This window comes from Phoenix dactylifera, chromosome 6, assembly GCF_051530095.1.
Source record: "Phoenix dactylifera cultivar Ajwa chromosome 6, Ajwa_hap1_PhDact_Kaust_v1.1, whole genome shotgun sequence".
NCBI classification, from domain to species: domain Eukaryota; kingdom Viridiplantae; phylum Streptophyta; class Magnoliopsida; order Arecales; family Arecaceae; genus Phoenix; species Phoenix dactylifera.
Genome location: NC_143195.1, coordinates 31,128,128 through 31,152,577, shown reverse-complemented (window position 1 = coordinate 31,152,577; position 24,450 = coordinate 31,128,128). Strand labels below are relative to the sequence as shown.

Here is a 24,450-nt window from a genome sequence, read left to right as displayed (position 1 = left end):
TACCAGTGTTGGCGATTTTCTCCATAGATTTGATGTGTAACTCCTAGCATTATAATTGATCTTCTCTTTGATCAAATAAATTTAAAACTACATCATTCAGGAATCAGGATGCAGTATAAATCTTGAAATTCTTCTTAGATATATGAATTATAGATAGAGATATGAGCTTAATGCGAACCCTTCCTTCATGTAACCATGCTGCAATTTGTTCCTCATTCACAAGTGCCGTACTTACAGCACATGCTTGTGATTAAATGCCATTTATCAGCAGCATGAATCACTGCCATTTAGGAATGGCAATCGGGTCAGGTCAGGCATAAACAGGTCGGATCAAATACAAGTCGGATCAGAAAACTATAAATCTGAACCCGACCTGTTTATTAAACGGGTCAGGAATTACAAACCTGAACCTGACCTGTTTATTAAACAGGTAACCCGATCCGACCCGTTTAACCTGTTTAATAAACAGGTAACCTGTTTACCCAATCTGACCCGACCTGTTTAACCTGTTTGCCCAACCTGACCCGTTTAACCTGTTTAGACCTGTTTAATCTGTCCAACCCAACCTGTTTCACCTGCCCAACCCGACCTGTTTAGACCTGTTTAGACCCGTTTAACCTGTTTAGACCTGTTTAACCTGTTTAACCCGTTTAACCTGTTTAGACCTGTTTAACCTGCCCAACAGTTAAACAGGTTAAACGGTTTAAACGGGTCAGACATCTAAAATCCGTATCCGACCCAATTAATAAACATGTTAAACGGGTCGACCTGTTTACGACCCGAACCTGTTTAGGCCAAATCCAAATTTGTTTATGGCGGGTCGAACACGGGTCAGATTGGCGGGTCGGGTCATATTTTGCCACCCCTACTGCCATTTTATCTTAATGTGACTCGCTTACACCAATGTTTTTTCTCTTCTCACGGCTCTTTTCTTCCAGTTATCTATCCAGTCATTTAGCCCGGAGACCTACACTGGCAGAGTTACGAAGGCCTTTTACTCGCTGGCCATTACTGAAGCAGAGGAACGAACTCAACCAGATCTCGGTAAATGGATACGGGCCACCGCAGACTACCAATACCAAGCACTAAAGGACGAAAGAACTTTTTTATTTTTTTAGCCTAAGGAGCGACATCGCCACCTTCCCGGAGGCTTCATCCACTGCCGTACGTTACGTAAGCACTGGCTTTCCACTGACGACGGACGAGTACGTACACATTCTGGATGGAAACAAGGCATGATACATATATATATATATATATATATATATATATATATATAAAGAGAGAGAGAGAGAGAGAGAGAGGGGGGGCCCGCAGCTAGTCCTACGTTGGCACGGCCACCGAGGCGCCCGTGCCGGGAACTGTGCGTTCACGCCGGCGCGGAAGCCATCGCGAAGGATCGCGGCTCCCCCACCCGACCCGGCGTACGTCGACGTCGCCTCTCGTACTACAAATGCCATGGTGCATTCATCATGCCACCCACGTGAGAGGAAAACTGGTTGATAAAGCCACCGCCATTACTCATAGCATCACGCCTTTCCGAAAGGGAGGAGATGATTGCTTGGTGAACGACCACTGTTTACATGTCTTTTGGCCAATATTTCCATACCTGGTAAGTGGTGCATCTCGTGAACTTTTATCAACCGAAATTAGAAACAAGTGGGCCTCTCGGTGTAGACTCTAGACTTCCCCACAGCCACTGAACGGCAATGGATCTAAGTCGAGCAATTAATAGGTGTACGTCCAAAAGGAGGATAATGTGTTGTGCTGTCGCTAGCTTTCTTTCTCCGCCACACGTTATAATCCCCGCATTCACGCCTGGAAACCACCGCCAATCCCCCAACGTCACTCTCCACTCACCACCCTTAAGATAACAAGATAATGGAAGAGCTCATCTCCCACTCCTCCTCCTCCTCCCCTCCGCCTCCTCAGCCGCCATTGTTCTCCTCCTCCGCCCCGGCCGGGACTCCCCCTACTCTACAGCTCCGCCTCCAGTGCCTTCTCCACTCCCGACCGGAGTGGTGGGCGTACGCCATCCTCTGGCGACCGTCCGCCGCCGAGGATCGCCCCGCCGTCCTCTCCTGGGGGGACGGCTACTTCCGCGGGCCCCGGGACGCCGACCTTCCGCGGAAGGCGGCAAGGAATGAACCTATCGGCAGCGCTGCGGACGGGTGCGGCGTCACCGACATGGAGTGGTTCTACGTCCTGTCGCTGACCCGGTCGTTTGCGGCCGGGGACACGGCTACCGTCCCCACCAGCGCCTTTGGATCGCTGTCCCCGGTCTGGCTGGCGGGGGCCCACGCGCTGCAGGTGTGCGGGTGTGAGCGGGCCCGGGAGGCCCAGCTCCACGGCATCGAGACGCTGGTCTGCGTTCCGGCCGGCGAGGGCGTCCTGGAGCTCGGCTCGGCGGAGCTGATCCCAGAGGACTGGGCTCTCGTCGAGCAGGCCAGGACCTTCCTGGCTGCCGCCACGGACGTCGCCGCCGACGCCACGGTTCCCCTGGCCGTCCCCGGGAGGCCTCCGCTGCAGCCGAGGTGGGACGGCCTGTCGTCCTGGGTCGACTCCGAGCACTCCGACGCCGAGGAAGGGACGGTAGTGGACCGACGGCGGGGAAAGAAGCGGGGTAGGCGGGCGGGGACCGGGAAGGAGGTGCCGGTGAACCACGTGGAAGCCGAGCGCCAGCGGAGGGAGAAGCTGAACCACCGGTTCTACGCGCTGCGGTCGGTGGTGCCGAACGTGTCAAGGATGGACAAGGCGTCCCTGCTGGCCGATGCCGTGACCTACATAAAGGAGCTGAGGGCGAGGGTGGAGGAGCTAGAGGGCGAGGCCCGGAAGGCAAAGGAAGAACCCAAGGTCGTAGATCAGGGTGGTAGCGGCCATGGAATTACTACCACTACCACAAGTAGTAACAGTACGGTGTCGTCGGAGATGGGGGAGGGAGGAGAGAAGGTGGTGCAGCTGGAGGTGGTGGTCGTAGGGACAGAGGAGGCAATGCTGAGAGTGCAGACGGAGAACGTGAAGCACCCGCCGGCAAGACTGATGGGGGCGCTGCGGGACCTGGAGGTGGGAGTTCACCATGCGAGCGTGGCCAGCCTTAAAGGAGTCATGGTCCAAGATGTGGTGGTGAGGGTGCCTCAGGGCCTGAGGGGCGGGGAGAGCCTAAAGACTGCTCTTCTTGCAAAGCTGGAGATGGATTGAGGTAGCTTCGTTTCCCCACCGGAGAAGTTGGTCTTCTTTTTCTTGTTCTCTTGTGTTCTCCCGTTTGCTTGTATATATTATTCCAGGAAATAATAAGAATGTGATCGGATGGTTTTTTATTCAGTCGATGCTCAAATGGAGGTGTAGCCTCTGGTAGTTCTGGAAGGTGGTAGGGTTAATTTGATTCCCACAAGTTTGGAGCATGTCAACCTGGAGACAGTAATGGGTAACGACGGGCCATTGCATTTTGTCACAGGCCTCTCTGTCTATGGGAGTGGCTACTGTTTAATATACAGTGGGCTCGATACTTTATGACCATTGAGCATACACGGGCAATCATGGTAGCAGAACGGAACCACCAAGTTCATCAAACTCGAGAGAAAAGGAACACGAACTTTTCTTTTAAACAGTACATCTAGGATGTAGCAGCTACTCAACAACATAGACCATATTCATCGTGGGAAAAAAAATTCCGGGTCCTTTATGATCTTCACCAGTATTTTTGGTTCAGGTTGGCCTGATATCCTGTTTGATTCCATAATTATAACTAAGTAGAATCATCACACAGTCACTTTCTTCACCAAATAACTTTTTCAACATTAAAAGCAGGTTAAAAATTTAAACTTGGCAAACACTTTTAAGATCTACTTAGAAAGGAGATGGCTTTTTTGGGACTAGTCATAATGCATGTGCAAATATGCATCACCTATTCAATGTCGAATAGGTGCTAATATGCCACCAAGGTGGTAGCTCAGTTGGAACGGGGTGTTTACTTCCAACCAAGTGGTTCCAGGTTCGAAACGCGCGAGCGTCGATTAAATTTGGGGACCGAATGCTCCACGCCTGGACACGGGGTCTGGAAGTGCTACTGGTCGGCTGATAGCCTGGGTGGTGCCAGGTGTGACGTACTCACACGGAGGGTCGGGTCGGATAACCAAGCCGGCTCACGGGTGGGGAGGGTATAAGTAAAATAGGTCGGCGTGCCCAACACACGACCCGGTTTGCCCGCATCGAACATTCTCCTGGCGGGGTGGGGGGCCCAGTGGGGGCTGCTACGCGGGGTTGGGCTTGTCCCTTCCTCCCTCATGCTCCCTTCTTTTAGCAAAAAAAAAAAAAGGTGCTAATATGTCTTGCTCGTAAAGTTGTTTGATGAATGAAATGTCAAGTTATGGTGAATTTTGTGGATTAGTATGGATCTTGGAGGAGTTTGGACTCTTATTATCCATACACAAATGCAAATCCCTGACTCCTATGGATTCTTTCTCATAGTCTACTAATTTTAGAATCTTTTATATAAAATTTTAGTATTAATGGTGATATTAGGGTTTCTGGATATTGAAAAGGTACGAAATATATATAGCCACGTACTTTTATATAGTTTTAAATGATGATAACCGAATCGGGTATGTTTCAGCTTATACGAGAGAGGAGTAACAATCCCAAGTGGTCTAAATATGTGCTTCGCACTTATCCCTGAGTTAAACATGTGTGAAAAAGGATTTTTACCCTTTCCAGAGCTTTTCCTTAAAAGTTACTTATTTATTAACTTGGATGACATTAAAAAAATAGATTATCTCAACAAATATAATTGGGTTTCAACATACAAGGTAGTGAAATGAATTTGTTCGTCTAAATAGAGATATCAAAGCCCTTCAAAGAATATTGACCTACAAAAATCAAAAAAATTAAAAGCATGAACTTGGGAATGAAATTTCAAAAAGTAAGGCCACATAAGGAGGTATCATCCAGCATGCTGAACTCGAAATATTAAGCTTAAAAGTAAGGTTGCAAATGGGTTTGGTTGATCCATAGCTTGATCTGACTCAACTCATTACCCCACCCAACTTATTCACGAAGACTTTCGGGGTTGGGTCGGGTTCACATATATTTTCGAACTGCTCCATATTTCAAGTTGGGTCTAAATTTTATAAATTTTGATTCTATCATGTTCTATCCGTACACTTAATGGAAATTTTTGAAACCTTCTATTAGTTATCTGACTAGAATTGATCTGAGGAAAGTAATCCAAATGACTTCTTTTTTTTTCTCTGTTAAAATAAAAATGCTCAAACTAATCTTACTGCATTAAGGAAAGCTACCTATTGAGGTTATTAGCTTCTTGAAGCATATCGTAGTTCTAGATAAGTATTAACTCATGGAGTTTTGATTATGTTAGCAAACAACGTGGCAATCAAGATTCAATTTGATTCATAAGTAGGCATAAATTTTTCTCCATGAAATCTTATTAGTAAACAAATATAAATTTGGACCTGGATTGGACCTAACCTAGACTCAAAACGATTTATTGGATCCAAAATATTTTCCATGGATCAGATCCAACCTGGCCCAATCATCTATTTGGTCGATTCATGTCCAATATCAAGATTCGTACCTGAAATCGGATCGGACCTGGGCCGGGCATGCCTTGAACCAACCTAGCCATTTGCAGCCCTACATAAAAGATGGATGAAGAAAGTACTTGAGCTTGGGTATCAAAACAGAATTTGCGAGTAAACTTGACTGACCTAGCGAGGACGACAGTAGTGCAGACCCACTACCAAAAGAATGTGATGGAATTACAGTAGAGAAAGGCATGGTGCCTGGAATTAATAATGGATGAGGTGGGGTGGAGCCCGCCGCGGCGCTGGAGCTAGCCCCCCGTGATTGGAGAGATGGGCGGAAGCGCTCGGGCACGTGGGCGACGATCCCGGAAGCACGGGAAGTCGGTCCTCCGTGTCGGGGGACGGTTGCCGCGCCGCCGGCACTGGTTGCAGCCCGGCCAGCCGATGGAGTCCGGCTGAACTCTTATTTTTTGTTTGTTTGGTTAAAATTTGAATTTGGAGCAGAGGGTTAGATCGCGAAAATGAGCTTTTAAATCAGTGGTTAAGACGATGTTTTTAAGGTTAAAAACCTCTCATTACTATTGAGACAAAAGAAGTTATATACTTAATATTTCAATAATCAATTCCTTCCATTAAAAAATCAACCATTTTCTCTTTGAAATAAATTTAAAGAAAAGTATACACTTCATTTTATTTAGTTAGATATTTTAAAAAGATTTTTTTTTTTTTTTGCAGGGATATTGTCCAACATATGGAATTTTGCTTGAATACCCTTCCAAAATTGATATTTACATGTATACCCTCGTAAAACACTTGTTTTATTATTTTACTCTTTTTTTATTCACATTTTTGCATATGTACCCACGCCATCTGATGCCGTTAAAAAATTAATGATTTCAAATTGAAATGACTAAAATACCCTTAATAAATAGATGTGCAAAAAGAAATATTTATAAGGCGATCACGATGGAGGACAAAAAAATAATTTCAAAATTTTATTTTATTTTTAATTAAAATAAATATGGTTCTTATTGACGGTGTTAGAAGAAGTGTTATATTATAGGCATTTGAGCAAAAATAGTATTTTATAAGGGCATAGAAATAAATATAAATTTTAAGATGGTATTCACACAAATTTAAATTTTAAGAAGGGTATTTATGCAAAAAAATTCTTTTAAAAGCTTACTATTTAAAAATTCAAGAAGATCAATAAATTCGTCATAATTTCCTACATCATGTTTCACCTTTCTTGCTTTTTTCAGAACTTACATGAGTCACGATTTTCTATTTATGTTGCAATTAAAAATAATATAGAATATAGATTAATGTAATTCAAAGAGTATTATTTAAAAATATATATTTATCAATATCTATATATATATATATAAATATATAATATCATATTATATTTAAATGATCTACCATCTTAGTTGGGTGGTTCTTGTTTGGGATTTAATAACTATGGTTTGGACCTGAGATTTTTTTTTTTTTAAATTTAATGTTGCAGGATGTGCTTATCCCTGGATTGGTTGGGTATGGCATTTTATTTTTGCAGGCTGGGTTAGAGCTCAACTGGCTTTAGAGCTCAACCAACACATCCTACAAAAATAAAATGTGTGGTAATCTTTCCACTGTTTTGTTAAAACGAAAAAAAAAGTTAGGCTCCGTGTGAAAACTTAGAATTGAGGAGAAAGGAATGGAATGGAAGGAAAAATTAAAAATTTTGATGTTTGGGAGTTTTTTACTGGAGAGAAAGGAAAAAAGAGAGGAGAGAATAGGAGGAAATATGAGGAAAAACTTTGGGCTTCAATTCTCTCATTTCTTTCCTCCCATAAGTGGAAGGATTTGAAAAGAAAGGAATTGGAACTTAATAAATTTTTTATAATACTTATTTTAACCTTAAAATTAAAAAGTACTAAATTAAAAAGAACAAATATATCTTAGGATATCTTTTGTTTTAACCTTTCTGTGGGTTGGGTCTGGGTCTAAAATTAGGACCCGAACAAGAATCCAAGTTGGGTCAGGGTCACTCATAACCCGGTCCGACCAGATCCATTTGCACCTCTACTCATAAGCATGCCCCTTTTATAATAAGGGTATTTCTTTTTTTTTTTTCTCTTCAAACTCTCAAACAAAAGTAAGGAAAGTACTTTCTCTTCCCTCCTAAAATCTCAAATAAGAGGAGAGGAAAGTCTATTTCATTCCTTTCTTTTCTTTTTCCTCCTCATTAAAGTTTTTCTTTCTTTTCTTTTCTTCCCAAAACTCCCAAAGGGAGGGTTAAATTTTTGAGGTGAGGAACTGCTTCAGAGCTCCAAATACAAAAGCATGCTAGTTTGGCTTCAAAACTCTTTGAGCAGCCACCAATCTAGAGATCGGGTCTTGGACACAAAACCGGCTCCTCTTCTTCTTCCATTATTCATCATACTACTACTACTATGAACTATCGAAGTTGATCCAAGATAAAGGCTCCCAACGATGAGCGGTAAACGGCTCGCGGGATGCGAGTGGGGCGTCCGCCCCAAATTAGCCTGTTACGACAGCAGGGGCGCTTCACAGAGCCTTCTAACCATGCTGTAGATCTTGAGGGAGAGCGTAAAGTGCCTCCGGATCTAGGCATCCAGCCGAACAGCCTTAAAGAACCGACGCCAAAAGCGAGGCTGACAACGAAACCTGGGAGTCCGGAAATTTTGTTGTCCATGTAACATCAAAAGGCTGTCAGCTATCGCCTAGAGAGGTGAGCTAGTACTTCCTGCAATTCCAATTTTTTTGAAGAAAAAAGAGGGGGGAAAGATGGTGATGCCTTATTTCCTGCAATCGGCAGGCATCACCATCGTTTGTGTGTCAACATGGTTAGCCGTCTAGAAACGATGGTGATGCCTGTCGGAGGATGAGAGGAGAGATTTATCTCTACAGTTTGCCTTGGTCAAGAAAAATATTATTGCCGCCATATTCGGACAAAAGTAGGAGCATAACTCAGACGACCCTAAGGTCGCTGGAGATGAACCGAGCAGGTTGGTTGAGGCATTGGGCGCTGGATTCCTCTATCGGGTGGCCTATAAAAAATCCACTTGCCGGAAGAGTTTCGACGAGAAATTCTTCGATGCAGTCAGAACAATAAGACAATAGTATAGAAGAGAGAGATTTTAGCAGAGTGAGGACTCTCTGAGAAGGGCAGCGTATTGCGTACCTCGGATCTTTTGGATTGTTCCTCTTATATAGGGGAGACAAGCTTGTCATTACATAGACCGACGTGATGTGTAATAATGCCAAACAACGACTGGTAGTACGGCTACAGCACGGGCTCAGTCCATGTGGGCAGAGTGCAGTGTAGGAATGACGCAAGGACCAAGGTGTGGGGCTACCATGATCAAGGATTGATAGGGCTGTTGGTTGTTGAAACTGTCAGCCCCTGTCAACTCATGCTGATAAATGCTACTTTTATAACCAGATTTTCTCGCATCAGAGGTTGGAGTGTTCTGTATTTTTTCCATCAGATATAAGAAAGAAAAGGATTAGCAAAGTTGGTTTTCAAAGGAAAGCAGATGAATGCTACTTCTATAACCTAAAACGTCACGAGGACCTTCATTTTTGGAGGCATCGCAGTCACAAAAAAAAACCTAAAATCTCTTTTTCCATCCAAATATATTTATTTCGAGGACGCCTCACCCAAAGGCCCCATCTCTGATCCTCTTATTCCAAGCAAAAAGGACTCTCGAGGTTTTGTTTTGAGGATCGAAGCCAATGGTACACGAGAAGAGAAAATAACTGAGAGTTTGTTTCTCTATTTTTATAGAATTAGATTGAAAATTTTATAAAATTTATAGACTGAGCTGTCTAGTAAAGCATGATCCTATATCAACCAAATTTCATCCAGCATAAATTATATGAAAAAAAAAATCTCTATGTATTTTTTTAATATTATATTCCAAAAACTAAGATCTACGCTAGATTTAAACAAGTTTTTAGAAAATACAAGCTAGATGGGCCTTCATATCCGATTCTTATAAAATTTTTAGTCTAATTCTGTAGAAATATTCAAACAGATCTCGAGAATTGTAAAATACCAGGCACAGAAATGATAGTGAAAACTAATCAAGCACCGCTCAACAATAATGTTGTTTTTAGATCTGTGTCGTCTTTAGCATGAAAGCTTTGGTGTGGCCTCATAAGGCTGGTCCCGAGCGACTGCCGCCTCTTTTTCTTCTTACGTTCCTCTAAGTGCTTGTTGCATATATGTCTCCTCTTTTTCTTGCATGTCTCTCTAATAATAAGCGGATGATGTTTATATTTTAGCAAGAATAGAAATAATTTTATTTTTAAACAACTGTTAGATGGTTTGCAAAAGATACAACCAAATGATGCAAAAAGCCAACAACCTACGTGTACTCACGCTTACCTTCTAGCAGGATGTGTTTTCTAAATCACATTATCCACAGCCGCGAACATCAGAGGAAGATCATGGTCCAACAACTCATCGACCCGAGGCAATCCATCCTTGAAGCATGATGATGGTCGCATATTGTCTTTTTTTTATGAAGAGGGAGGCAATGCCACCCGATCTTTATTAGAAAAAAAATTACAAAAACTATTTATAAAGGATTTGCAAAAAAAAATACAAAAAAAGCAATAAAAATCTATTACAAAAGATAGTGTTATGTAAGTAGACCTGTTAAACTATTTAAAAAGCTGAACAATCGTATAAGTGATTTAAAGGATCTCTGAATAAGAGCTCAACAGCATATCCTTAAGTTTATTTTATACTCTACTTTTATAGTTTCTCAAAGATAAATAATGGATCCCGCTGATGTAAAAAGAGTTTTCTTGGATCATCTTAAATACTATACTTTTTTGTGTATGACCTTCATAATTATGCTACTTGTGTGGTTTTCCTAGCATGTATGAGAAATAAATTGACGAGAAGGGAAGATGGAAAATGCATAGAGGAAGTCATAATATTATTTCATCACACAATCCAAAACTCTGGGATTCCACAAAACACCAAAATAAATAAAATCAGCCTACAATTTTATCTACCTCAAAGCTTTTTGTAAACAATTGGCTTGATTAGATACCATCATGTGCGATGAAGATGGGAGGATTTCACTAACAATATGCTTGCAAGCATAGTTGTATTGTATCTTAACCATGAGGTCTGTAATTTAAGATCCATGAACTAGCAAGCTAAATTCTCTTACATCCAACATGAACAAGCAAGCCGCATTGCAGCATCCAATCTAATATCAAAGAAGACTCTGAATCAACAGTTCTGCTCTGTTTAGCAGCTGATGGAATCTTGAACATAAACATGTCACCAGAACAAGCTATCCACAATGCTCGATTTAGCAGCCCTGATGCTGCTAATTGAAGGCCTTGTTACCATGGATCTTCAAATTAGGTAGCATACTTGTACAATTTTTGGACATTGACAGCATAGGCAGCACTAACATCACCATCACCACTGACACAATTGGCTGCTCCTCTCTTCCCTATCGCCACCCTGCATTCTAATTTCCCTTCTTCTTTTCTGCTACCATACTGTCTTCTGTGTTTTATTTGGTTTTTTAGTTGGTCGGCCTGATCTTATATTTTCTAGCTCCCTTCTCAAGTTCTTTATATATATATATATATATATATTCTCTGTATTACTGCTCCAGTACATAATTTCTTTCAAGAAAATAATTTGTGATGGTCCTGACCTCCCCTTCCGAAAAAAGCATGCCAAAACACATACGTAGATCGATCTCTGCGGACAATAGAACTCGAGTTGGCTTCAGGTCCTCCGAAGCAAGTGAATGGGTGAAAACTGCCACCGCAGCAGGGATCATTTACATTCCCAAACCCTTGCATTCCAACACTGAGTTCAGTAGACACCATCACACATTGATTTTCTTCTATCACAACAGGCTAAAGTGGGAGTAATACGAGGTGGGCAGCCCTTACCTTAACGACAACAGTTTCTTATGATTTCTATTACAATTCGATAAGAATTAGCATATATATAATCAGTTATCATTTCGGGTCCCATCCCTTGATTTAGCTGTTGGTCTTCTTCCTCAACTTTATGTTGTAACCTTGAATTAACCTATTCGTACGTGATGAGCACTTCCCATTTTAGACTAACATTACAGCACGAACATACCGGTCCAGTTCCAACAATGCCGAACTTTCTGGCCCCCGACTCACATATACGTTCTACCCACAAAAAAAAGAAAAAAAAAAAGGCATGACCACTACCAGAAAACACGCGTATAGTGACGGAAAATTAGTGACGGACCGTTATCAGTTACTATTTGTGACGGATTAGTGACCGACAGAAATTTGGTCACCGTGGTGTAAACTTAGTGACCGTTTAGTGACAGACCGGTCACAGAATGCGCGGGTAGGATGGGCGCCAAACCTTAGTGACTATCATAGTGACGGGGTATCTGTCAGCAATATGATAACCAAAATTGCAACCAGACAGTGACAAATGCAGCCGTCACAAATATAGTAACCCTAGTATTTATAAATTTTTAAAAGATTATTTTTGGCCGTAACAGATTATTGACAAAAATTTCTGTCACCAAATTTAATTTTTAATTCCAAAAATATTAAAAATATTATTTTTGAGTAAACCTAAATTAAAAGAAAAAATAAAAGGAGGAATATCCAAAATGAAACTAAGTGTGCCCACCGTTCCGCCCAAATTTCTTCGATAATCCAAATTCCAATCGCTCTCTATAAAACTCAAATTTCTTCTTCTCATTTTAAAATCTCATGGTGTCGGCCATGACCGATTTGCACCCCTATTGCAAGTTTCCTGCTTTATAGAATTTTTTTACCATACTTTATAGTTCAAAAATATTTTTTTCTTGCAAGTCCCATCCAATCAGCCTTATAAATAAAAAAAAAAAATTGATATGAAATTTGGCTTGCAAACCGATTTAGCCCAAATCAGCCTATATACAATTTGGCTTGCAAACCGACTTAAATACCAAAACCCTAACCTTTCCCTTCCCTTCCCTTCCCGTCCCTCGCTGAGAGCAGCCGCCGCCCCCCCCCCCCCACTCCCTCGCCCCCCCTCCCTCGCTGAGAGCCGTCGCCGCCCTCCCTCGCTGAGAGCCGTCGCCGCACCCCCTCGCTGAGAGCCGCCGCCGCACCCCCCCTCCCTCGCTGAGAGCCGCCGCTGCCTCCCCTCCCTCGCTGAGAGCCGCCGCCGCCGGCCCCCCTCCCTCGCTGAGAGCCGTCGCCGCCCTCCCTCGCTGAGAGCCGCCGCCGCACCCCCTCGCTGAGAGCCGCCGCCGCACCCCCCCTCCCTCGCTGAGAGCCGCCGCTGCCTCCCCTCCCTCGCTGAGAGCCGCCGCCGCCGGCCCCCCTCCCTCGCTGAGAGCCGCCGCCGCCGCCCCCGCCCCTCCTTTTCCCTCGCTGAGAGCCTGATAGCCGCCTCCTCTCGGTGTCGTCGCCTCTTCAACGACCGGCCGGCGGCTCTTCGCGTCCTTCTCCCCCGGATGGCAACCTCCGCGGCTCCGGTCACCGACTCACAGTCACCGGTAAGAGTTTTCTCCTCCTCCTCCTCCTCTTCAAGCTCGATCCCGGTAGATTTTGCCCAAGCCCGGAGAGAGAAAGAGAGAGAGAGAGAGAGGTGGTGGGGCAGCGAGACAGCTCGGAACAGTGGGAGAGTGGGGAGTGGGGACAGTGGTTTTGTTTTGGGTGGAGACGGGAGACAGAGAAAGAGAGGAGGGATTTTTTTTTTTTGCTAAAATAGACGAAAGAAACTTTGATATATCTGAGTAGCTGCTTTTATTATGATACTTGGACACATCACTTGGTTGGGTAAATCATGATACGGGCACTGTGTCGAATTTACTGTTGCTAAAATAGACAAAAATAATGTTGTACTTGAGGAGCTCCTTAATATTATGCATTTTTATTCTGACACATTTGTTAGTCCTACCAATGGTTTGCATATATTTAGACTGCTTCACTGATTATTGTTGTAATTTTGAGGGTTGATGGGTTGGGATTATGTAAAGTTCATGGATTTTAATTTTTTCGTCATGTTATTCATTTTTACAATCATTGTTCATCTGCAAGGAATAATGGAAAGTGGTGGAAAGTGGTGTTGCTTCATGGTTGTGAGTTATTTCCAGTGTGCAATCAAGAAGCTGGTCAAAAAGCTTGCTAAGAAGTACCATGCTTTCCTAGCATCAGAGGCGATCATGTATATTCACATTTGTTCTATGTGAAGCAGATAGTATTCCATATGTAAATTTGGATGATTTGACTTGTATTCCTTGTCTTTGTAAAGATTAAATGCTTTTTGAATATTGCTGGTATTAGATGAATGAACAGATAACTTGTAAAGGTTAATTCCTTATGTTCAGCTTTTTGTAAAGATTGAATGCCTTCTTAATGTCAATGATGCTGGGACAAGATTGAATGACTTATTTTTGTCATGCTTATGATAACTTCTCATCTTCATAAATATCATACCAGTTTTTGTTTCTTTTACATTTTTTACGATCTTGCCTTTCGTGTTTTTAATGGTTCGGTTTTTCTTATGTTGTTTTCTTTTTTTATCATCTCTCTAATATTTTCTAGGCTTTCTTATGTTGTTTTATTTTTTTGATTTTTAGAGGAACTATGTCAGTTGATCGTAATTGGATGTACCACCGACTTAGTGAAAATGGTTATATAAGAGCTGAGTTCTGTGATGGAGTTAAAGGGTTCCTTGAGTTTGCATTTACTCAGTTAGAGTATTGTAGTGGTGATAAGATTAGATGCCCTTGTATAAGATGTGACAACCAGAAATTTCTTAACCGTGATACGGTCAATGTTCATCTGTTGAGAAAGGGGTTTACACCGAGATATTCAACATGGTTTGCACATGGGGAGTTACTTGGTGCAGTTGCTCCTGTAAGTACAAGTGCAGTAGAAGCATCCACATCAATGGATGTTGGTTGTGAACATGGTCAGCAATATAGAACCATGGTGATGGAAGCTATGGGTCCAGAAGAGGAACTTCATTTGAGAAGTGCATTTGAAGTTAATCATGAGGAAGAGCCAAACAAGGATGCTGCAGATTTTTATTCTTTGTTGAAAGATGCAGAAGTACCTTTGTGGGAAGGGTGTAAAAAACACTCTAAGTTATCTGCTATTAGTCAATTATTAAATTGCAAGTCTGAATTTAATATGAGTATATCTTGCTATGATCGAATCATGAAAATAGTGAAGAATATGTTACCGGAAAGTGAGAAGCTGCCCTCTGATTTCTATCAATCAAAGAAGATGCTTCGGAAGTTGGGGTTGGAGTATACAAGTATTGATGTTTGTGAGAATAATTGTATGCTATTCTATAAGGAAACAGAGAATTTGATTGAGTGTACTATTTGTGGTCATCCTCGTTATAAACTCAGAAGAAATGATGGTGGTGGTAGAAGAAAAGATGTTCCTTATAGAAGGTTGCGATATCTTCCAATAACACCAAGACTTCAGAGGCTTTTTATGTCAAGCAGAACGGCTGAACTCATGTCATGGCATGTGAAGGGAGGTGATTCAGATGAGATGGTGCATCCTGCTTGTGGGGAGGCTTGGAAGCACTTTGACCGCATTCATCCATCCTTTTCTACCGAGCCTCGTAATGTTAGACTTGGGTTATGTACGGATGGATTTAACCCCTTTAGCCAATCAGCTCGTCCTTATTCTTGTTGGCCAGTTTTCGTAACAGTTTACAATCTTCCACCATCAATATGTATGAAACGACCCTACATTTTTCTAAGTTTAGTCATTTCTGGACCTAAGAGCCCTGGCAAAAGTATTGATGTCTTGCTTAGGCCTTTGATTGATGAACTTAAAATATTATGGGAAGTAGGGGTCACCACTTATGACATCTTTAGAAAAGAGAATTTTCAAATGAAGGCAGTTTTATTATGGACTATCAATGATTTTCCTGCATATGGCATGCTTTCAGGATGGAGTACGCATGGAAAGTTGGCCTGCCCGTATTGTATGGAGAACTCAAAAACATTTACACTACAACATGGTGGGAAGACTTCTTTTTTTGACTGCCATCGCCAATTCTTGCCCATGGACCATGCATACAGATACCAAGTTGATAGTTTCTTCAATGGTAGAATAGAGACAGACCCCCCACCTCGTCGACTGTCTGGTGAGGAGTTGAAAAATAGGATCTCTGCTTTGCCTAATATAACTTTTGGTGTGTGCATTAAGGGAAGCAGTTACAATGACTTTGAGAGTGACTATTATGGGATGTTGGTTGACATTATCGAGTTAGACTATTTTGGGATTGGTAATAAAGTAGTGTTATTCAAATGTGACTGGTATGACAGAGATAAGGGTATGAAAGTGCATCCTCAACATGGCCTCGTTGAGATCAATTACAAACTAAGACTTCCAACTAATGATCCGTTTGTATTAGCTCAACAAGCACATCAGGTGTTCTATACTGGTTACCCAGGTAAGAAGAAGAATCGAAGATTGTGGTGGGCAGTAATTAAGACAAAAGCTAGAGGTAGGTTCCTTCCTAGTGGGACAGAAGAAAATTTTTCTGATTTTTATCAAGAAGAAAACTACAGGATTCCTACCCCAATCTCGATGACAGATGAGCTTGATGACCCAGACATTTTGGTTGGTGTTAATAGAGATGCAGAAGATATTGATGCAGCAGAAATTGAGTTGACAACTAACCAAATGGAAGAGGATCTTGAGGATGAAGAAGAAGATTTTGAAGATGAACAAACTGAGGAAGAGGAGCATGAGGCTGAGGAAGATTAAAATACAACATGCATATTTATGAATGCTAATATAACTAATTTTAGACTTATAAATTATAGTTGTGCAGACATGAGAAAGAGCAAAGGGAAAGCAACAGGTCCACTGATTGTTCTTTACTTTGATTGAATTTGTTGACATTTACATTGTGAAATAACTATAACTTTTTATTGTTGTGCAGTTATGGCCAAGAAAAAAGGGAAAGTAATAGGTAATGGAAAAGCAGCTTTAATACTGGCTGCTACTCAAGTTCCTCCTCAACCTCCTAGGTTGCCTGAGCGTGTCGAGGAATGTCATGATGATGATGATTACATTCCTGATGGGGACATGATTGAAGAGTTGGATGCAAATGAAGAAATAAATGATGAAGAATGAATGGTGCAGTGCAAAATCATGAGGATACAATGAATGAGGATCAGATGAATGATGAACTTGGAATTGATCCAAGACAGAGCAATGGCCCAGAACCAACCCTTAAAGCCCCTGTTGATGCAAATGGAAAAGTGATTGTTAGGTGCAAAAGAGGAATGTATGAAAATATCACTTTCTTATATCACTAATTTGAATTTATGTGTTTGTTGCATTTAAAGTATTTAATTTATTTTCTAATGAATATTTTTTAAATTGCAGGTTTCTTGATTATGAGGTCAGTCACAAAGCTGTTGCTATCATGCGCCAATTTTTTAATGGTCCGTGGTTGTCATGGAGGGAGGTCCCTACACATGCTAAAGTTGGAATGTGGAACAAATTTGAGGTGATGTAATTAATTTATATTTCTTATCATTAACTTTTGCCCTTAACAAATAGTAAGTCTGATTACTTGCGATCTATATATTGTTAGGAGATACACACAATTCTTCCAGGACAATTGCATCATGTGCATGAAGTTTGGAACAAGCATTGTCAGCGACGATTGACAACCTCATTAGGGAAGGTCAGAAGCCAAAAGCTTCTGGAAGCAAAAGGAGATTTAAACAAAGCCCGTGATAAACCCCCTAATTGGATCTCTAGAGAAAATTGGAATAAGCTAATTGATATTTGGATCTCCCCAAAATGGAAGAAGAAATCAGAAGCCAACAAAAATAATAGAAACACCATGAAGAACGGTAGCATCTCTAAACACTGTGGAGGATCAATCACATTTGTCAATCATGACGAACGATTGGTACATATCTTTATTCAATTAGATTTCTATAATAATTTTTATATTATTGTTCAGTCATCTTAAATTAGCCCATTATATGTTAATGAATTTTTTCTTTTCTCTTTTGTAGAAATTAAAGTTAGGCAGGGAGCCAACAATAGTTGAATCTTTTAATCGGACGCATAAGACAAAGCAAGGCATGGGAGGATATGTAGATAAGAGAAGTGAAGCTGTCATGGTAAGTATAATTTTTTTATGATTCATAAATATTATTGAGCTTGCTCATGTTTATCTCTTGTTTGATCCACCATAATGTTTTTCTCTTCTTTTAAATCAACTGGCAGACAAAGTATTCAGCTGAATACTCCAAAAAATATGGTGATGCCTCCACCTCAGATGCTCCTCCACGTGATTATGACTTGTGGTTTGAGGCAACTGGTGTCCCAACTCATGGCCATGTCTATGGCTTTAGTCCCCTAGAGGATCTCACTGGAATTATTGGGCAATCATCATCTGCTTCCACCTCTACAAGTCAAGCTCCAGAGCTGTACACTCATGAAGACCTTCTACGTATTCTTGAGCAGGAAAAGAAAAAATGGCAAGAGGAGGTTCTTCAATAGATGAGAGAAGAGATTGGCTTTGGACCAAGGCATGCAGATCGGGGGAGTAATGGTGATTCTGGTTCTGCTGATCATGCTTCATTATAATTGTTTTTGCCTTAGATGATAGGTCTTTGCATTCCTAGGAGGAATGAAATCTCTGTTGATCTTTATGACATATTTTTAGACTTTGATTTTGATGGATTCAGGACATGTTGATGCCAATTTTGAATGACATTTAAAATGACTTTTGCGTAATGTTGAATGCCTTTGCTATTAATGATATTATTGTTATTATTATTATGTGCCAATCAATGTACCAAATGTACCAGGTTATTAGATTGTGATCGGTGACCAAATTTTGGTTACTAAATTGTTTACCAACTATTGTGACGAGCAGTCATAAACTTAGTGAGGATTTTGGTCAATAAAAATTGATTTTGCTCAGCGCGTTTGTAACCAATTAGTGACCGTAAACTTATCACTAGGTCAGTGACGGGATTAATGACAAATGTAGTGACAAAATGTGTGACCATGTCTGTGACGACTAAATCTGTCACTAAAGGTCGTGACAGATTAGTGACCAAACTTGTGACCGCATTCTGTGACAAAATCAGTGACCAAGTTGCCTTCATCACTAACTCCGCAACTGGATAGTGACGGGAAATACATAATTTCTTAAATATTTAATTCTTGAATTTGTAACGGCTTAGTGACGGCGGTTCTGTCACGGAGGTTAGTGACGGGAATCGCCGCCGTCACGGAGAATTTAGCGACGCGTGTTTTTGTAACGAAGTCAGTGACGGGAGCTCCGGTCACAAATTCCATATTAGTAACCGGAAACACGGTATAGTGACGGGAATCTCCGTCACTATACGCGTGTTTTCTGGTAGTGGACGTGAGAGTCGTGGATTAATTTTGTTAAACAGCTCGATGACAAGCTTTCAATGAGAGCATTGCCTTGAGACGTAAGGTCAGTTTGGAAACCATTATATCCTGAAAAACCGTAGGGGGCACCTTTTCTCGACACGGAAAATGGTATGAAGGGTTCAAGGTAGTTCATGATGTCATTAGACACTAATGTTAGGATTACTGCTATAACAATTTAGGACCTCAGCCAAAATAGCTAGCCAGAAAGTATTATTTGGGTTTCTTGATTCTGTATAAGTACTCAAGATCTATCCAACGAATAACCGATGTGAGAGTAGACACACGCCCGCATGGATCCTTATATACTCCTTCCATTCAAATCCTGACGTCCTCGTCACGCTAAGAATTTAAATCCATTCAAATCTAATCATAAACACCATGATTAGCCTGTAATCAGTCCCAATGGATCCGTGCTGCAGTGTCTTCTAGTCCATATAGATTATGATGGGGTCTGCTCTGATCCCATTTGTAACAACTCAGGATCTTACCCAAAATAAATAGCTGGAAGATATTATTTCGGTTCCTTGATCTTGTATAAGTACCCAAGATTTATCCAATAAATACCAATATGAAACTAAACACACGTCCGCACGGATTTTAGTAGCTGCCTCTGAGAACTCAGCTGCAACATTCTCTCCCACCATCCCCACCATGAAACCTCTCGTCTCCTCAAAATAGTTTATCTGCTGCGCCATGGTACTTTGCCTATCTGTTCAAGGATCAAAGGTGGTAATTAAAACACACATAGCTCGACCTGCAAGTGGCTTGAACTCAGAACACTCGAGCTATTTAGAACAAATAAATCTGCAAGGGGCGGTGGGACACTGGGCCATAGCTTAGTTATGGCTCCCACCTTTTATTGGAGGAGGGTTTGTATTAAAACCTTAGAAGGTGTTTCTCCAAGGATTTGACATGGGTAATCTTTTCCCCTATTAAGACCGGGTTTTCATATCTGTGATGTCTGATATGGTTTATCATTAGTGAGTCTTCCCGTCGGTCGATCGGCGACCAGAAGGAGCAAAGTCGATGCCATAAGGATTGAAGTCAGCTTTTGAGAGGGTAAAGAGAGAGTCATTGTTTCCAGCATCCACGAGTGAACCCCCAAATACGTACAGAAAGATAAGTGATGGAGGGAGATGAAGAGATAGCAACACAGTAAGGCGAGGAGATGGGTGAAAGGCTTCAAGTAGGAGCACTGGATGGATGTAGACATGAGGGAGTCCCAAGACCTTGGTTTTACGTGTTGATGGGCTTGCAAAGTAGGTAGCCACGTACTTGGTGCATGCAACCTGCATGGACTTGGTCATTATGTGGAAGCAGACCAGGGGAAAGTACGATTGTGTTGTTTGGAGTCTTTGATAGAGTAGTCTCCATCGGAAATGATCCGTCCCCAGCTAATTAACCTCCAAAGACCCACGGCATCGTTTGGAACTTGGGAACCCTATTAGGATCCACTCTCTCCTGCGGAAGACCACGGCAGGTCAACTAGTAACTTAGCCAATTTATTAATATTAGGTGAATTGAGTCACTACAGGGTAATTCTTTTTAATCACTTTCAATTTATTTATTTTTCAGCAAAGAGTCCCGAGGTGAAATGGCTGTATCAGATGATCAAATTACAGTGAAGGGTCCGGAAGGTTTGAGCTCTTACAAGCCTATTTGAAATCCTTGCCTCTATCCAGGGTGTGAGTGGGTCGTATTAAGGTTGGGTTTGACATATCCATATCTATATTCATATCTAAATCCAAAATATATTTATTAGATCCAAATCTAAATCCTAATTCAGCTAAAACTTTTTACCCATATTCAATATTGGACATAAAAAAAAGGTCGTATGTTGGGCTAGATTTTTGGTAAGAAATTGGATATTTCGCAAGTTACCTTACTATATTTTAGAACTACTTTCTTAAATTATTTAATGGACCCGAAAGAGGGTAGATCATGGTGCAATGAAGCTGCTCCATTGTGATGTAAATATCACATGTTTGAAACATGAAAATAGCTCATCTTCATATGGAGGTAAAGCTGTGTATATTTAACTTTTTCTGGACTCTTATACATTGGGATGCTGTTTTTATATAATGCACCCAAGATATTACTTCATAAACTTAAAATGCACAAAAAATAACAATATAAAATATATAAAAATTATATTAAAAGAGGGTATGTACTCAACTATTATCTTTGTTACTTTAACATCCATACCAACAAAAGATATGAAGAGTAAAATTATGAAAGGATCCTATAATAATAAAGTCCGATATGAATATTAAACTATAACAAATATATTATTAAAAGACTACTATCAATAACATAGATAGAAATTTGCTCGAGCAAGATGGATAATGGTTTTACTATGCTCTATTTTAGTTTTTTATTTTATGATTGAAAAGGATAGAAATGATAGATATACAGACACACACATACACACACAAATATATATATATATATATATATATATATATATATATATATATATATATATATATATATATATATATACAAATTAATATGTGTATCCATATATTTTTATGTGCAAGAATGTATATGCATATATTTGTACGTATGCATATAGTTGGGCTGGGTTTCAGGTTTTTGTGTATGAATCTACTAAAACCTAGACTCAAGTTGAATAGCTTAATGATTTTTTTTTGTTTTTGCTCGTACCCAAATCCTACACTTTGAATCGGTTTTGGATTGACACCCATTCCTCCTAACCCCACGCAGACTTCGAATTAGGATTCTCTCTATTTCAGAGTTGAACGAGACGTTCAGTCCCTGAATCACTATTTCAGACTTTGATGGCGGTGTGTTGAGTGGATCCTACATGATATCATGCAATGTGATATCATGCAATGTACTATCCCTCGTCTCTTCTAGGATCGAGAGTCTTGGACCATGCAATACATAGTAGCTGTAAGTGGGAGACTGGATCTTTGTGCTTCAACCAGTAATTTGAGAGGATTCCAACTTATTGCTCTTTTTGTTATAAATAGAGTGGTCAAACTAACTGTAACAACTCAGGATCTCACATAAAATGGCTAGTTAGAGAGTATTATTTGGATTTTTTGATGCGAATAACCGATATGAGACCAAGCACACGCCTGCACGAGTTCTCACATACTCTCTCTGTTTAAGCTCTGACATACTTGTCAGACTAAATATTCTAATATATTCAAATCTAATCACAAGCACCACGATCAGCCCGTGGTTAACCTCAATAGATCCGTGCCGCAATGTCTCCGAGTCCGCATAGGTTATGAGCCGAGTCCACTCTGATACCATTTGTAACAACCTATAACTTCATCCAAAATAGCTAGCCAAAATGTATTATTTGGGTTCGTTGATCCTATATAAGTACCTAAAATCTATCCAGCGTATAACTGATATGGGACTAAATACATGCTTATACGAGTCCTCACACTATCATCTGGTCACCAGCTGTTAACTTAGCTAGTTGGTACCCCTCGCTTGGTAGGAGACGTCCTAAGATCAAATATGCATGGTTCTTAAACTCGGCATGTGAATAAGATCTTTCGCTGGTTGGCTTTTCTCATGAAATTGGAGGTGCATTTGGACCCTTCAAAAACTGCCGAGCCGGCCAATTTCTAGTGAATCAGGAAAAAGCTTAAAAACATCGGAGCCAAAACTAGGATTCAAATTATTAACACCTAAAATAACATAAATCTCCCAACCACTATACAATTGCTTGTCATTGAACCATTAAGATGCTTTATTACACTTGGTCCTGTCATTAGGGTGCGACTATTTTAAATAGGTTTCCATATATATTTTAAATGAACAATGTAAATACTCATTGTTTTCTGTATATCTCCAGCACTTTGGTAATAATATTAAAACATCAGTAAGTTTCATGTGTTTTCTAGATTTATATAAATTCTTATAATATAAAAAATAAATGATTCATAATTATTTTCTACTTATGATACACCTAGAGAGTAGTGTAAAAATATTGATCAGTGTAACCTACAAGGTAGTATGTAAATAAAACCTTATCAACAATTAAGCATTTTCTATATTAATTCCGTTTTTAATATTTTAATTTTTTCAATTGATTGATCCCATCTTGTTTTAATAACTTTGCAAATCTGAGTGGTGGTAAACAACCACCATATCTGTGAAAAAAGAGTAAGCCATGCGGTGTTTCATCCAAAAGCCACGTTAATAAACTAGCTTCCCACAGCCCATACGTCTTTGTTCTGAGAAATGAGTTAGTTCTCTTAGCATGCATTTTCTAATAAATGTGGAAAGCCGTTGGTTTTTAATCGGACAGAATCAGTTATCACATAACTGCTGTTAAGCCCACATCTTTAACATTTCTTGGTATTGTTGTGGGAGTAAAGGATTCGAACTTAGTCCTACATCGACTAGATAGCGGAGATATATATTCCTTAAATGGAGGGGGCTACCTCTTTCTCTTTAGAGGCGTCTTTTGTGGGGCAAAACCGTGAGGATAGTGCATGACGCGACCAAAGGGGCTAGTACCTACGTGCACCCCCAAGCGCACGACGTGCCCAAAGCGGACAATACCTCTGAGGAGAAGCAGTCGCTTCCGCTGTCTGAGGCCGGTGGGGACGGGGTCGGAAGGCAACAGATCCCCCCGTAGCGCTAGACGCGCGGGCCAGAGGCCGACCTCACTCGACCTCATCAATGGTGAGGTCGAAGGACGGGAGATCCTCCCGTAGTCCTGGACATGCGGGCCGGAGCCCGACCTCACTTGACCTCATCAATGATGAGGTAGGAGGACGGAAAATTCCTCCATAGTGTTGGACGCGCGGGCCGAAGCCTGATCTCACCTTGACCTCAATAATGGTGCTTTCATTGAGAGCCCTTGACCCCGGCACAGACCCCTCCGCGGGGGGGGGGAGGGGCTATATTGTGGAAATAAAGGGTATGAACTTAGTCCCACATCGACTAGATAGCAGAGAGGTTTGTTCCTTAAATGGAGAGGGGCTACCCTTTTCTCTTCAGAGGCGCCTTTTGTGGGGCAAAACCGTGAGGGTAGCGCATGACGCAACCAAAGGGTTTAGTACCTATGCGGACCCCCAAGCGCACGACGCGTCCAAAGCGAACAATACCTCTGAGGTGAAACAGTCGCATCCGCTGTCTGAGACCAGTTGGGATGAGGTCGGAAGGCGGCAGATCTTCCCGTAGTGCTGGACGCGCGGGCCGGAGGCCGACCTCAATGGTGAGGTCGGAGGACGGGAGATTTTTCCGTAGTGCTGGACGCGCGGGCCGGAGCCCGACCTCACTTGACCTCATCAATGGTGAGGTCGGAGGATGGAATATCCTCCGTAGTGCTGGACGCATGGGCCGAAGCCCGACCTCACTTGACCTCATCAATGGTAAGGTCGGAGGATGGAAAATTTTTTCGTAACGCTGGACGTGTGGGCTAAAGCCCGACCTCACCTTGACCTCAACAGGTATCATCAGGTAAAACATCAAA

At 41.4% G+C, this 24,450-nt stretch overlaps 3 protein-coding genes across 3 annotated transcripts; all 3 read left to right on the top strand.

Annotated features, from left to right (window-relative positions):
* The first annotated feature begins 1,818 nt into the window (after positions 1–1,818).
* Positions 1,819–3,321, top strand: LOC103716907 (transcription factor bHLH14-like). The gene has a single exon (XM_008805106.5). It carries the CDS (start codon positions 1,882–1,884, stop codon positions 3,196–3,198), a length of 1,317 nt encoding a protein of 438 aa, XP_008803328.3. The 5' UTR covers positions 1,819–1,881; the 3' UTR covers positions 3,199–3,321.
* Positions 3,322–14,162: 10,841 nt separating this feature from the next.
* On the top strand, positions 14,163–16,313 carry LOC148703217 (uncharacterized). The gene has a single exon (XM_088723326.1). The coding sequence runs from the start codon at positions 14,163–14,165 to the stop codon at positions 16,311–16,313; it is 2,151 nt and encodes a 716-aa protein (XP_088579452.1).
* A 353-nt stretch (positions 16,314–16,666) lies between these two features.
* On the top strand, positions 16,667–17,779 carry LOC148703216 (uncharacterized). The gene is made up of 4 exons (XM_088723635.2): positions 16,667–16,839; positions 16,941–17,064; positions 17,152–17,475; positions 17,585–17,779. The coding sequence occupies exons 1-4, from the start codon at positions 16,682–16,684 to the stop codon at positions 17,711–17,713; spliced, it is 735 nt and encodes a 244-aa protein (XP_088579761.1). The 5' UTR covers positions 16,667–16,681; the 3' UTR covers positions 17,714–17,779.
* Positions 17,780–24,450: the final 6,671 nt, after the last annotated feature.